Source organism: Triticum aestivum, chromosome 1A (assembly GCF_018294505.1).
Source record: "Triticum aestivum cultivar Chinese Spring chromosome 1A, IWGSC CS RefSeq v2.1, whole genome shotgun sequence".
Lineage (NCBI taxonomy): Eukaryota > Viridiplantae > Streptophyta > Magnoliopsida > Poales > Poaceae > Triticum > Triticum aestivum.
The window spans coordinates 16,136,390-16,150,902 of record NC_057794.1 but is presented as its reverse complement, the minus strand read 5'-3'; the positions used below and the strand labels follow the sequence as shown (position 1 = coordinate 16,150,902).

The following is a 14,513-nucleotide window of genomic DNA, read 5'->3' as shown; positions in this document are numbered from 1 at the left end:
TTGTTTTCTATTTTAAATCATGTTACTATTCACCGGGCTCATCTTGAGCCCGGGCACTGAAGTGGATATTCGCATTTGAAGTATGAGTTTCAGGTAAATTAAGCTGCCAGGATTGTATGCCCTCAGCAATTGGCGACTCTCGGTGCCAATAATATGGGAAACTAGTATTTGAATGGATCTTCATCCTTCCACTTGTTATTTAAAATCTAATCTCAATGTGACAATTGACTTCAAGAGTTCTGAGCTATAAGAGTGAGAATCAACTTCATGTCACACTTGCATACCCAATGATTAACAAGGATTTACTTCTACTGCCAAATCACGGGTCCCAACCCCCTCCACTTGATCCTTGGGTTTGCAAATAATATATGCTTAATTGGTAGGCATGTACGTAGTTTCCTTAGCGCGTTCTATATATTATGACTACGCTTCTCCATTAGCAGCTTGCATGCAATCAACGCGCTAGTAGAACAATGGCGCCCCGCTGGTGGCTGCTGATTCTCTTCCTCGGCGGCAGCGTACTCCAAGCTAGCTCCCAGCCTAATAGCAGAGGTCTCTCTCTCTCTCTCTGCCCTTCGTCGCCGGCCGAAAAAAAACAGAAAAAAATCTTAATTTTGTTATTAGTTTCTCGTGTAATCGTGCATGCCTCATTTTAGATTGCATATCCATGTGTGTAGGTTTCATCAGCATAGACTGCGGGCTAATGGGAGAGGAGAGCTATGTCGACGACGAGACGAACCTGTTATACGTCTCGGACGCCGGCCTCACCGACACCGGCACGCCTTACGACATCTCGGCGGAGTACTACCGGCCGTGGCGCTCCAGGAACGTCCGCAGCCTGCGGAGTTTCCCCGATGGTGCGCGCAACTGCTACACGCTACGATCCCTAGTGTCCGGCCTTAAGTACCTCTTCCGCGCCACGTTTCTCTATGGCAACTACGATGGCCTTAACAAGCCACCAGCGTCGTTCGACCTCTACATCGGCGTCAACTTCTGGACGGTGGTGAACATGTCGTGGTGGGGGTCGGACCAGGATAACACGGCGGAGGTGGAGGCCATCGTAGTCGTGCCACACGACTTGGTGCAGGTGTGCCTGGTGAACACCGGCGGCGGGACGCCCTTCATCTCTGGGCTGGAGCTGAGGCCGCTGAAGATGTCGCTCTACCCACAGGCAACGGCGGAGCTGGGCCTGTTCTTGCTGACCAGGCAAAACTTTGGCGCGATAAACGAAACAATCATCAGGTTCCCCGATGATCCATACGACCGGATATGGGACACTTGGTCCCGCCCCACAGTCTGGAAGGAGATGTCCACGACCGAGAGGGTGGACAGCTTCGACGGCGACTACTTCGAGGCGCCCATGGCGGTGCTGCAGACGGCGATCATGCCGCTGAACGACTCCGGGAGCATCAGGTTCGGCTGGAAAGCGGAGCCCCAGCCCAACAATCCGTCGCCAGGGTACCTCGCCGTCTTGCACTTCGTCGAGCTGCAGGTCCTCGCCGGGAACGCCTTGCGCCATTTCAACATCAGTCTCAACAACGACCAAAACTGGTTCCCGGGCTACACGCCACCAGGCTATCTAAAAAGAGGGTATGTGCACAGTAGCTTTACCTACCCGCGCGAGAGCAGCTACCTCTTCACCATCAAGGCCACAGCCAATTCCACGCTGCCGCCCATCATCAACGCCTACGAGGTGTTTTCTGTCATCACCACCACCAACGTTGGTACAGAATCCCAGGATGGTAATCAATTTAATTAACCCGAGTATTTATCTATCTAGTACCTTGTGCTACTGAAATAGTGGGTGCGATACTGCGATGTGATTAACTACTGCAAACATGCGTGTAGCATCGGCTGCCATGGCAATCAAGGCCAGGTACAAGGTGCAGAAGAACTGGATGGGTGATCCGTGCTTTCCCAAGACTATGACGTGGGATAGTCTGAACTGCAGCTATGCCACTGCCAGCCCTCCAAGGATCACAAGCATGTAAGAAGTTCATCTGGCCCACACCTAATGACTTATATTCCATGACGAAATACACAGTCCTAATTACCTACATAAAAAACAATATTTGCCCCCTCGACTACTATTTGTCACTGTTTAAAAATAATAATCCCATAACTTAAGTATCATGCATATACTTCTTCAGCCCTAACTTTTCAAATTGGACAAACATACTGACCCGGTCAAAGCTTATGATCAACAATGATATGTACGTTGATTCAGAAACGTGACAGCCTAGTCATTACATTAAACAGATAAGTAAAAACTTTAGCAACCATCTTTCTCAAACACTGTGATAATGTAAAGAAAATAGAAATAAAAAAAGGTTTCGAGCAAGATAGTGGAATTAAAGGAATTCTAAGAAAAACACTTGTGAGTTTTAAATATTATTGGAAATTCAAGAAAACTCATAAAAAATTGGAAACATTTTTGTCATTTTCATTTTTCATGATTTTGTACAATATATTTATGAGTTATCTTGAATTCCATCGTCTTCGTAATATTTCTTGAGCTCTTTTATTGTACCCATAGTTCTTCCTTGCGACATCTCGTGTGCAGGAAAAAGCTGCCCCCCAGTGTCGCCTCACTAATCACTGTAGATTGCCCCGATGTTAGTAGCATCTCATGCAAGCTCACCCGCTCGCACTGCCGCTCATTGCAGATGTCTTCGTCCCTCCATAGTGCGCATTCCTCGTTCGTTGTAGCAATTGCCATTGATGGTCATAGAAAAAGCAGATGATGGTTGCAACAAAATCATCGTCACTGCCATGGGGGGTTGCAACAACGCCATGTAGCAAAAGCCGATGACTGTTGCAGTAAAATCATTGCTGCCGCCGTCGGGGGTCGGAGCAACACCATGAATGGGTGTAGGAAATGTCATTGCCGGTCGTTACAAAAGTAGACGATGGTTGCAGCAAAATCATCGTCGCCGGTCGTCGTGGGTCACATCATTGTCGTAACTGCTTGTAGCCATTGCCGCACTGATAGTAGCTTTTGCATCGCCGGTTCCAGCATCCCTCCGGCTTGGTTGCAGCATCCACGCGTCGGTGTCGTAGCACCCTGTGATCGCATTGCAGGTCACAGCTTCTAGATGGCATGTCGCGACACGGCACGACGCAGTGCCGATGTTAACTCCGGCACACCACCTGTCGTAGCTCCCAATGAGACTGGCTGCTGCTACCGGTTAGCCAGTCGCAGCACCGCGTTCCCAGTCGCCATTGGCCTGGACGCAGCAGTAGCGCCACACCTGTGCGAGGGTTAGCGGTCAGCACAAGGCTCCTCGCAATGGTTGCTCGTGACGGCTCACGGTGCAGGGGGTAGAGGTGTGTGGCTCGAATTGGCAAGACGTCCCTTGGTCGCCCATACACGACATCGAGGGGAAACGTGAGAGATACAAGGGAGATGATCGAGCACGTGCAGGACCTCCATCGCAGCTGGTAGGGAGGAAAAAGCGAAATGGAGAGATGCGGGAGGAAGAGATAATTAAGGATAGAGAGGACAGGTGGTGTGTGGGCCCCATGATGGTAAGGACATCGTGGGAGGTGACGCATGGCTAGGCTGGTTGTCCAGCTCAAATTGTATTCCTGGGTGTCGCTAGGAGCCGGTTGACCGGCGCGGTGACAGATCGGACAACTGCCAAACCATCCGATTGTGGCTTCGCATATGCTCCAGATCGACAGGCTCGGTCAAATCTCCCCCCTCAGTGAGGAAAACAGGAAAAAAGAAACTCCACACATCTCTTTCCTCGCGACGGCTCGCGCGCAGGAAAAAATAGTTGCCCAGGGTTGCCTCGCCACTTGCAGTTGATTGCCCCGTCGGTTGCCGCATCTCCGGCAAACCCACCGCGCTCACACTGCTGCTCGTCGCAAACGTCTTCGCCCCTCCATGGCATGCACACTCCTCGCTGGTTGTAGCAATTGTTGGTCGTAGCAAAAGTCGACGACGGTTGCAGCAAAATCATCATCCTCGCCGTCGTGATTCACAATAACGACATGAATGGTTGTAGCAAAGGCCGTCGCCGGTCGGAGCAAAATTCAATGATGGTTGCAGCAAAATCGTCATCGTCAGCCTCTCAGGTCGCACCATCACTATAACTGGTTGTAGCAACTGCCATCGCAGGCATCAGTTCCGGCATCCCTCCAGCTTGGTTGGAGCATCCCATATGTCGCCATTGTAGCAACCCGTGGTCACCATCCTAGCACGGCGCGCTGCCGGTCGCAACTTCCGGTGCGGCACGTCGCAGCACGAGACACCGCCGGTGGCAGATCCGGCATACCACGGCCACAGCTCCCGGTGAGGCTGGTAGTAGCTACCAGTTAGCCAGTCATAGCACCGCATCCCTAGTCGGTGGTGGCTTGGACGCAGCACCAGCACCCCATCCCCGTGCGATGGTTAGCAGTCAGCGCGAGGCTCCCCGCAATGGCTGCTTGCGACCGTCACAGCGCGGGGGGTAGAGGTGCACGGCTCGAATTGACGAGGTGCCTGGTGGTCACCGGCGCACGGCATTGTGGGAGATGTGAGAAAGAAGAGGGAGATGATGGAGCTCGCGCAAGACCTCCATGGCAGCCGGTACGTAGGAAAAAGGTGAATAAGCGATATGCGAAAGAAAGAGATAAGGATAGAGAAGACAGGTGTTGCATGTGCCCATGATGGCACGTGCGTTGTGGGAGACGACCGTGGCTCAAATTGTTTCCCTATTTACTTTGGAAAATGTTTGTTTTAAGAGCATGGTTAATAATATAGCCGGTAGTTGGCTATAAAATATTACCACATTATCTATAGTCAACCTTATAGCCAGCAAGTATAATAGTCAGATGCAAATAAGTACTGCTTCATTGATACATGGCTCATCTTCCTCTCTCACAAAGGAGCGCGTGCTACAGCTGTCTGTTAGTTAGGCTGATTGTAATGGGGAGTATCAAATACTAGTATCATGTATATGATACTAGTGTATGATGCTATTTTGATAATGCATAATATTATAGATTAGTATTTACCGAAAAAGGGTTTCCCCCCGCTTTGTATACAAAGCAACCAACCGAACCATCCAACGATAGGTGCTGGGGCGGAAACAGCACAGTCACGCCCAAAAGAAAAGAAAGAGAAAATACAAGAGAAACAAACGCCGACAACGGCGGATCGACAAAGAAATGAAGAAGCCTCGTGGCCGCTGCACCCACCGGAGATCTCCCACCAGACTCCGAGCCTCCGAAGCACCGGTACCAATCAACACCTCCAAGAAGGAACGCGACGAAGACGACACTGCTGCCAAGGGTTTCCCCCGGTACGATGAGGGGAGAGGAAGGGTAGCTCCGACGCCCTCCAGGAAGGTCTGGCGGCACCCACAAGCGCCACCGCGTCGTTGTCGGCCAGGCCAACAGAGATTTCTCCCGATCCCAACCTCCACCTCAGGCACTCCGAAGCTCGCCGCCAAACAGACCCTCACCCTGCGCCAGCCCGGACACGAAGCGTTCAACGCTGTCTCACCACGACACCGTGAAGCATGGTCGGCACGATGAAGAAGAGGAGCCGGGACCAGGCAACAGCACCATCGGCACGCGGGAGGGCCCCACCTCCACCGCCGAAGACGGTAGCTGACCGGACGCAATGGCAGGAACACACCAGGCCCGTGGCCGCACAGGCCCGGCCGGGAACGCAGAGGCCCGTAAAGTTCCCGCCTTCGCGCTGCAGCCGGCACGCCGTCGGCTCCGCCGCCCCTGTCCAAGCCGCTCCCCTTCCTCCCCACACCGAAAGCCGCCAAGGGAGGCACCACCAACACGCGCACCGCCGGCCACCATCACCAGGTCGCCGGACCGCCACCGGCCGAGCCGCACCACCGCCGCACGCCCACGACGGAGAGGAACCACCGCAGCCGCCGGCAGCCCGAAGCCGGACCCCAGCCGCCGCCCACGCCGCCCGCGGCCCTCGCCGCCTGCCGGGCGGAACCGGCCGCCGCGGCGAGGCGCGTTCCACCGCGCAGCCGGCCACGCCGCACCACGCGCCGCCGGAGGGCCGCGCGCCGCCGCGCCGCGGCGCCCCGCGCCCGCACCGCGCCCGCCCGCGAAGGAGGGACCCGCGTCGCCCCCAACGCGCGGAGGAGGAAGAGCAGGGCCCCGCCGCCGCCGGCGCCGGTCAGGCGAGCCCGGCCGTGCCCCCTGGCGGCGGCGAGGGAGGAAGGAGGAGGGGAGACCGGAGGCGGCGGGATCTGGGCGCCCGCCCCGGCCGCCTCGCGGGTGGCGGCGCGGGCGGGAGGGGGGAGGGGGAGTCCTAGGATTGATTTCTCTTTTCGATCCTCTGCTGGAGAGCTTTCCTAACCATAGATTAGTATTTTAGGTTACCTTATTAATTGTCATGAATAACACAAAGTAGTACACCATTTAATATGATATGGTGTCATAATATGATACTACATTCTTTTTTTTCTTTATTTAATTATGTGTCACATCATCCAAAAAGTCTAGTTGGCATGCATGATACCGCTTATGATACTCCCATTACAACCAACCTTAGTAGTCCGTTTCTCTTCTCTCTCCTCTTCTCTCTCTGCCGACTCAACAACAATATATTATTTTAAGTCTTACAACCCGCCCACATCACCTTATTATACTTGTTCTGAACCGAATGAGAAAAGCGAGACGTAAGCCGCGTCGAGCAAGCGACATGCGTCCGCTGAGCCCCATGTGATGCTCCTCAACCCGGCCTTATCCAACGTAGGGAAGCCCACAACAACGTATTTTCTATGCCCGTTGTGTCGTCTTCCTCACGCTCGTCCCTTTCTCTTCTGTTGCCCACTGCCAATGGTCGCCCTTCCTCTCCTCTGCCCTCAGAGTCTCCCTTCTCTTCCCGCCCCTCTCATCCCCTGATGACGGGGTTGTTGCTGCTGCTCAGGGGGCACTGCTGCCGCTGTGATGACTACGCTGCCATGAATTAACAGAAGTTTCGACCCGCGACCACCCCCGGCCATGGCCGTCGAAGCTGTTGTTGCGACAGGGAGCATTTGCGCATGGCCATCAGAGGTACGATTTGAGCACCGCGTGTGGCTCCCTGAGCTGCAATGGAGTGCGCCGCGCTGCGAAGGTGACTGTGGAGAGTGGCCGACGACGGGCGCTGCAACTCCGACGATGTTGCTTTGAAGCTGTTTGGAGCACCGCCGGTGTTGCACTAGAGCAATGCCGGGACACCGGAAGCATAGCCGGCACTGCAATGGAGCTTCGCCGGGACGTCGGAAGCATAGCCGGCGTTGCAATGGAGCTTCGCCAGAGTTGCAATAGAGCTTTGCCGGACATCGTTGGTGCTACGTTGGAGCTCCATCGGGGCTGTGATGGAGTTTCACCGGAGTGCCACCGTATTGCATGGAGGTGCAGGCCGTGGTAACACTTGAGGCGTACAAATAGACCTTACCTGTCCCAAGAATCTTCTACTACCATTTTTCCTTTTAACATATCTTCCGTTGAGGACTTTTGAGCAGCAATTATCGATCTCATCTAGCTAACCAGGAAGTCGACCGACACTTGAATCGGAACGCCCTCCTTCCCCTGCGTTATATCCCAGTGGAGCTTCCATATTCGCCATAATAACATGCTGATCATACTTCAAACTATCTTTGAACCGCCAGCTAGAAGTAACAGTAGCAAGTCGTTGCCCATATCGATCACCTCCTCCTTGCGCGGAATCGGCCACACAGACCCAATCGTGTCCCACAAGGTGCTTGCATGCATGCATGCAACAAGGGCATGGTGTGCCCTTTCATCTTCCTAGCTGCACACGGGGCATGTCGCTCGTGTGGTAAGGTGCCGGTACTGTTTGTTCAGTCGTCGCCAATGCTCCGGACACTACTTTCCACACAAGTATCTTCATCTTCTGTGGCACTATAGTTTGCCAAATAACCTTCCACAATGGCCGTTCTCCATCCAGCTGCGAGCTAGACGCTCTGTCCGCAAACCCGACATTATGTTGTGCTGTTGCCAACCGATAAGCACTCCGGGTGCCAAGCCAAAAAAATCATCCCGGTGACGAGGGGATGTTCTAATCTGAAGAATTTTTATCACATCCATAGGCCAAAAAAAAACCTCTATCCGTTCATTCATCCAAGCACCATTATCAGCAATAAAATCAGACACACGGTTAAATCTCCAATAAATTTAATTATGTAGATAAAAAACAATATTTGGTCTCTCAGCTACTAGCTGTCACTGTTTACAAAATTAATCTCTCAACTTCAATATCATGCATACTTCTTGGACCCTAAGCTTTTCAAATAGAAAAAATATAATGGGTCCTGGACCAGCGCCGGATGACCCGGTCAAAGCTTATATATGATCAGATACATGGCAGCCTAGTCATTAAATAAAAAATAAAGAAAAACTTGAGAAACATATTTCTCAGAAAAGGTGGTTATATGTTAACATAACAAAAGCAGATTTGTTTCAGCATGATTGAGAAATTAAAGAATTTTTTAAAGGATAAACAGGTATGTGTTTTCTATTTTATTAGGATCTCAAAAACTGATAAATAAATTAGTGATGTATTTTTTTGAATTTTCATTATGTTCATAAAGATATTTGTGAGCTACACAGAATGCCTTATATCGTCATGATACTTATATTGTGTTTGCTACTTTTTTAGAAATTCCAGTTTCACAGTTCCACATTTTAATTAAAATTTCCACAACATTTATGTTTTATTTATCCTATGTTTTGTGATCGGCTGCTTTCCTGTGCAGAACCACCAACGTGTTGTCAGTCTTGCCACTTTAGCTGAGGCTAGAACCAAAATTGCCTAGATTAAACTTTTTAGGCCTCCAGTCCAAGATGTCTGGTTACGAAGTTTAAGGAACAAATCTATAACTGCCAAATGGTTGAGAGACCAAAAGAGACCAAATGGACTGATCCTTGGTATATACATGTCTTTTTTTTTTGTAGAAATCTGTCCTCCAGCGGCCTGAATGGTGATATATCGTCTTCTTTTGCAAATCTCAAGGTCCTCCAATACTTGTACTAATTACTAATTCCGAAGTTCCTTATTTATTGGCCAGTACTCTGCGCCGGCGCACCGGCCTAAATTTGGGCCGGTCGGCCCGCAGTTGTCCGATATGCCTGCTAACAACCGTTCGATTAAAAGGCTAATCTTCGTCCTCGTTAACCACTCGCCCGCAGAAAAAAAAGAAAAGTCGCCGTCGTCGCTGTCGGTTGGGGTCGTCGGCTTCGCGCATGTAGCAGCCTGCTTCCTATGGTTGCAGCTCCTCATGGCGACGGCCGCAGCTCCGATGCGGCAGCTGCAGTCCAATGGCAGCCGGCCATCCTCGTCGCCGGTTACAGAATCAAAATGGCACAACCGCGTAGCATACAACCAAAAAAAGTGGTGGTGGCAAAAATCAGTGCCGATTCCAGCAAAACAAACATACTGTGGAAGCAAAAAAAAAATGGGACCCCGGCTCCGGCAAAAAACTCGCACGGGAGATGGAACCAAGAAAATACGAGCCGCCGGTTCCAGCAAAAACATCATATGGTGAAAGCAAAATCACACACTGGTTGTAGCAAAAATCAAGACGGTGGTAGCAAAGAATGGGTTGTTTCCAGCAAAATTCGAAGACGGTAGTAGCAAAAAATGGGGTTGGTTGTAGCAAAATACAAACTGGTTGCAGCACTACCGTCGGGCCATGGTCACCACCATCAGGCCGTGGTCACCACCGCCGTGGTATGGCCCCACTGGTTGTAGCAAATCCCGTTGCCGGTGGTAGCTTTCCCGGTGCCGGCTGCAGCAAAATCGCAGCACCGACGTCGCCGCCACAAATCACCGTCGCCTCCCTTGTAACAAATCCGGCCATCGGTTGTAGCATGGCCGGTTACTGGTTGTAGCACGCCGTGCAGCCGCGGAGCTGCGAGTACGCCCTGACCGTGGCCGGAGATGGACGAGAAGGGAAGTGGTGGACAACCATCGTCAGTCTGCGTCCGTCATCGCTGACTTGGTTCCCCACAGCAGTTCCTGGGGTGCGCGTGGGCCTGGGCAGCAGCAATTTCATGGGGCGGTGGCCATGACCCGCGTGAGCCGGCCGGAGATGCGAGATGGTGAGATAGAGATGTGGGGGATTGGTGGCTGGGGTGCTCCAAGTGAGGATAAGGAAGAAGAATGAGCGGTTGGTGGGCCTTACTGGTTACGTGGCTTGTACTAGAGACATGCGCGTAGCGCGCGAGCCAGCGCGACCGGCCGAAAGCTTCGGCCGGTCTGCCGGCACTAAACGTTTCCCTTATTTATTTGGCTTCTATTTTATTATGGGTTTCAGCAACAATAATAACTCTTAAGAAACTAAAGATCATCTTTCCATATCTTGCAGGAATTTGTCAAACAATAACTTGACGGGCGCTATTCCAGATGCCCTTTCACAATTACAATCATTGACAGATATGTAAGTCCGGCAACAAGTTAGCACTAGCTAGATAATGATATCTTGATCCATATGCAGGCACACTAAATTACAGCTCAGGCACTACACATGACACATACATCATAATTAATAAATTTTTACCCAACTATTTGAGTTATCATATATATATGTAGTGTGATTAATTTGTTTCCTCCAGAGATTTGTCTGGCAACCAGCTCAATGGATCGATTCCCTCTGGACTTCTCAAAAGAATTCAAGATGGCTCCCTGAATCTAAGGTATGCATACATACTTCATAAATTTCGTAAGGCATATTCATTAACTAACTTGATCATTAATTTCTTAGACAGGGCAACAATCCAAACCTTTGTATTGGTGACAATTCATGTCAGCTTGCTGCCAAAACGAAGAGCAAACTGGCAATCTACGTTATTCTCCCCTTACTTGTCATTCTGGTGATAGTATCTGTGGTCGTCCTAGTTTTTTTCTTTCAAAGACGACGAAAGCAGCAGCAAGGTGAGAGTGGGGCCTTTTCCATCATGATCCATCTAGCGCACAATAATGTCTTGTTGGTACATTAATTCATCAATTGCATGTGTTATACATGAAGGATCAATGAACAATAGGACCATGATAAAGCCACAGAACGAGGAGGAAATGTCAACGAGCCATGGTGGTGCTAGTGATTCGCTGTGGCTAGTCGAGAACCGCCGGTTCACATACAGGGAACTCGAGATGATAACCAATGGCTTCGAGCGGGTGCTTGGCCAAGGAGGGTTTGGCCGCGTCTATGATGGCTTCCTGGAGGACGGTACTCAAGTGGCGGTGAAGTTGCGGTCCCATTCCTCCAAACAAGGTGTCAAGGAGTTCCTCACAGAGGTACATTGGGACCATCCTGTGACAACACATGTCTTCAACTCTCCGCAAAAATTTATGATTCGCATGTGAAAATTTGTTGTGCTTGTGCAGGCTCAAATTCTAACCCGGATTCATCACAAGAATCTTGTAACTATGATTGGTTACTGCAAGGATGGGGAGTATATGGCTCTTGTGTATGAGTACATGTCACAAGGAACCCTGCAAGAGCACATTGCTGGTATGAATACCAATTCCGACTAACAATAAAAAGTAGCTTTTGACTCCCAGGAAAAAATATAGCATATAAAAAAAGAGCTCTTAGATGTTCCCTTTTAACTCATGATATACGAAAGTCATCCTCATCTGAACTATTGTATTTGCAGGAAGCGAGCGAAGTTTACGTTGGAGGCAGAGGCTTCGGATTGCACTTGAATCTGCACAAGGTTCATGCTCAAATGCATTCTATTGTTGTTTCTTTCTTTTTACAATAGAAGAGAACACTATTCTAGCCTATGAAATTTTTGAGGCACTTTGTGTTGTCGGAAACACATCTCTGTTTCCAGAATCTTATGGTTGGCTGGTCTTTTGATGTGTAGGGTTAGAGTATCTGCACAAGGGGTGCAACCCGCCTCTTATCCATAGGGATGTCAAGGCCACCAACATCTTATTGAATGCTCAACTAGAGGCCAAGATCGCAGATTTTGGCCTGTCCAAGGCGTTTGATCACCACAATGGAAACTACATTTCAACAAATACAATTGTTGGTACACCCGGATATGTTGATCCAGAATACCAGGCGACGGTGCAACCCACAACCAAGAGCGATGTGTACAGCTTTGGTGTGGTATTGCTAGAGCTGGTCACCGGGAAGCCGGCCATCCTCTCGGAGCCAGAACCCATGAACATTATTCATTGGGTGCGACAGCGGCTAGCGAGAGGCAACATGGAGGGTGTGGTGGACACACGAATGCATGGCGGTTACAATATCAATGTCGTTTGGAAGGTGGCGGAGATCGCACTCAAATGCACTGCACAGGAATCAGCGCAGCGGCCCACCATTGCTGATGTTGTGGTGCAACTACAGGAGTGCTTGGAGCTCGAGGAGGGTCGCACCCGTGACTTCAGCACTGGCGGTGGCAACAATGATTACTCGAGCTGGAATTATAATGCTTATGGCAGTGGGCAATCCACTGATGTGAGCAAGAATGCTGCATTTGGGACGGAATTGAGGATGCCAACAGTGGGCCTCGGTCTAGCTCCTGCTGCACGTTGAAAGACGTCTTCGTCTAAAACCATTTATATGATTGCTACTTTCTTGAATGCCTTGTAAGATTGTTAATCATGTTGTAATTTACTGATTAAAGTAAGTGCAAGTGGATATTTTTCAGATAAGTTGCATGCAATTGTATTTGTTTTTAAAGTAAGGCATCAAAGTCCATGTATTTGTATAACTAGATGATACCCTATGCATTGTTGAGGTAATCTTGTTAAAAATGCATACTTATGTGATACATAAGCCACTAAAACTAATGAAAATACAATGCAACAGTATCCTTGATTTACACTTTAATAACATCAAAAATATATGAAGCATACAAAAAATGATGTATAATGATGAAAAAAATTGATCGCGGTTAAAAGAGTGCCATTTACCCAAAAAAGAGTGACTGGTCAATTGTATAGGTATGCTCTAAGTGTCACAATTCTTAGTGCAAAAAATAAACTAATGCCTTACATGCATGAACTAATGATGAGGCATGACAGTGTTGCATGTATATAGTAATGAAAAATGCGACTTATAACTTTTATGTATGGCTTGCTGATGTGGCATAGCTGCATGGCTAAGAAAAATAGATAGTGGATTGTACCTATTTTGCAATAGAGGAAAAGAGTGTTTTTAATTTCGGTGGTTGGAGGCTTTCTTCCAGCTGTTGGAGGCTTTTTGTTGAAAATAAAGAGTATTTCTATCTCCTTCTGTCAACCACCGGATCAGTGATCGCTACCATCACATCACCTCTTCATGGAAGCAGAGCTCAGTGATGCCTTCTTCAACCTTTATCTCCTCATAAGACGACCCAAAATGAACTGGGTGAGTACGCAGCTCTCCAAGTCGCTTGCGGAGCTTCCTTTGTTCGTGCCGCACGGCCCCAAACGATGTTGATCCCCAGGCCATGATTGCACCGGCCGTGGCTCATGGTTTGTTAGTGATCTCCCCTACCATGTCAGCTTTGCCCCTGCGCCAAACTTGCTCAAGCAGCGGTAGAAACTCTTCATGCCTTTCCCACATCATCTCATAACGAACAAAATTAGGATTATTTGATCTCTGGTCCGAAGCTGCTGCTTGGTTTGTCAACAAAGTCGGGCAATGGTCTGACTTGGCCACATGCAAATGATGTAGTGCCGTGAAAGGGAAGAAGTTGGACCAATCGGCTGTAGCCAATGCGCGATCCGACCGAACCCGCCAGTAATGCCCTCCCTTGTATACGCCTCTCAAAGGTCTCCAAGCCTTTGTACCCAATATCACGAAGCACAAAAACATCGACGGCTTTGTGAAACAGAGCGATTTGTGACATATCTCATAGATTTGGTCCAAATTTCTCTTCTTGACGGAGAACCTCGTTAAAATCTCAAATACAAAGCAAGGGGAGATCACACTCAGCTTTCAAAGCACGCATCATACCCCAAGTTTTACACCACATGCTAGTGTTTGCTTCGCCATACCAGCACGTGAGCTGCCATGGGTCCTTACCTTCCTTTTTCACTTCCATATCACCATGGTATTTGGAGAAGTTTCTAAGCTCAAGACCCATCTCCTTCCAATAAATGCGTAAACCACCACTACGACCTGAGCTTCCAACACCATAAGCACCATCAAAACCCAGAGTTTTTGCCAAACACTCGATGCGAACTTTTGCAGTTTGTCCTCCACCATGCATAAGATCGTCAGTGCACTCTACCGCCCGAAGTCATGCATCATGACCAGTCACAGGGTCGCCCAACCCGCGACAGCTCCAACACAGGATACCCATTTGGTGCAGGGTCCTCCCCTAGGGAGGCTGCTTCTGATGCCATCTTGTCACTAGGTCCTTCTTATCTGCAATGGTACTTGTTGATGCTGCTGTTCTTGGTTTTTTCTTTCCCTCGGAGTCACATACGTAGGTGGATTGGTGGTATTGCTTCACTTGCATTCTCTCCTTTCCCATTAGCCCCATCGCCTGATAGGTCCAGTTTGTTCTTTGCACTGCCAAATAACTTTTCCTTTTCTTCC

At 49.6% G+C, this 14,513-nt stretch overlaps 1 protein-coding gene across 1 annotated transcript; it reads left to right on the top strand.

The window, feature by feature from the left end:
• The first annotated feature begins 473 nt into the window (after positions 1 to 473).
• On the top strand, positions 474 to 12,518 carry LOC123054720 (probable LRR receptor-like protein kinase At1g51890). The gene is made up of 11 exons (XM_044478873.1): positions 474 to 552; positions 678 to 1,742; positions 1,849 to 1,987; positions 8,926 to 8,997; positions 10,338 to 10,409; positions 10,585 to 10,665; positions 10,734 to 10,903; positions 10,998 to 11,266; positions 11,357 to 11,504; positions 11,641 to 11,688; positions 11,842 to 12,518. The coding sequence occupies exons 1-11, from the start codon at positions 474 to 476 to the stop codon at positions 12,516 to 12,518; spliced, it is 2,820 nt and encodes a 939-aa protein (XP_044334808.1).
• The last annotated feature ends 1,995 nt before the right edge of the window (positions 12,519 to 14,513 follow it).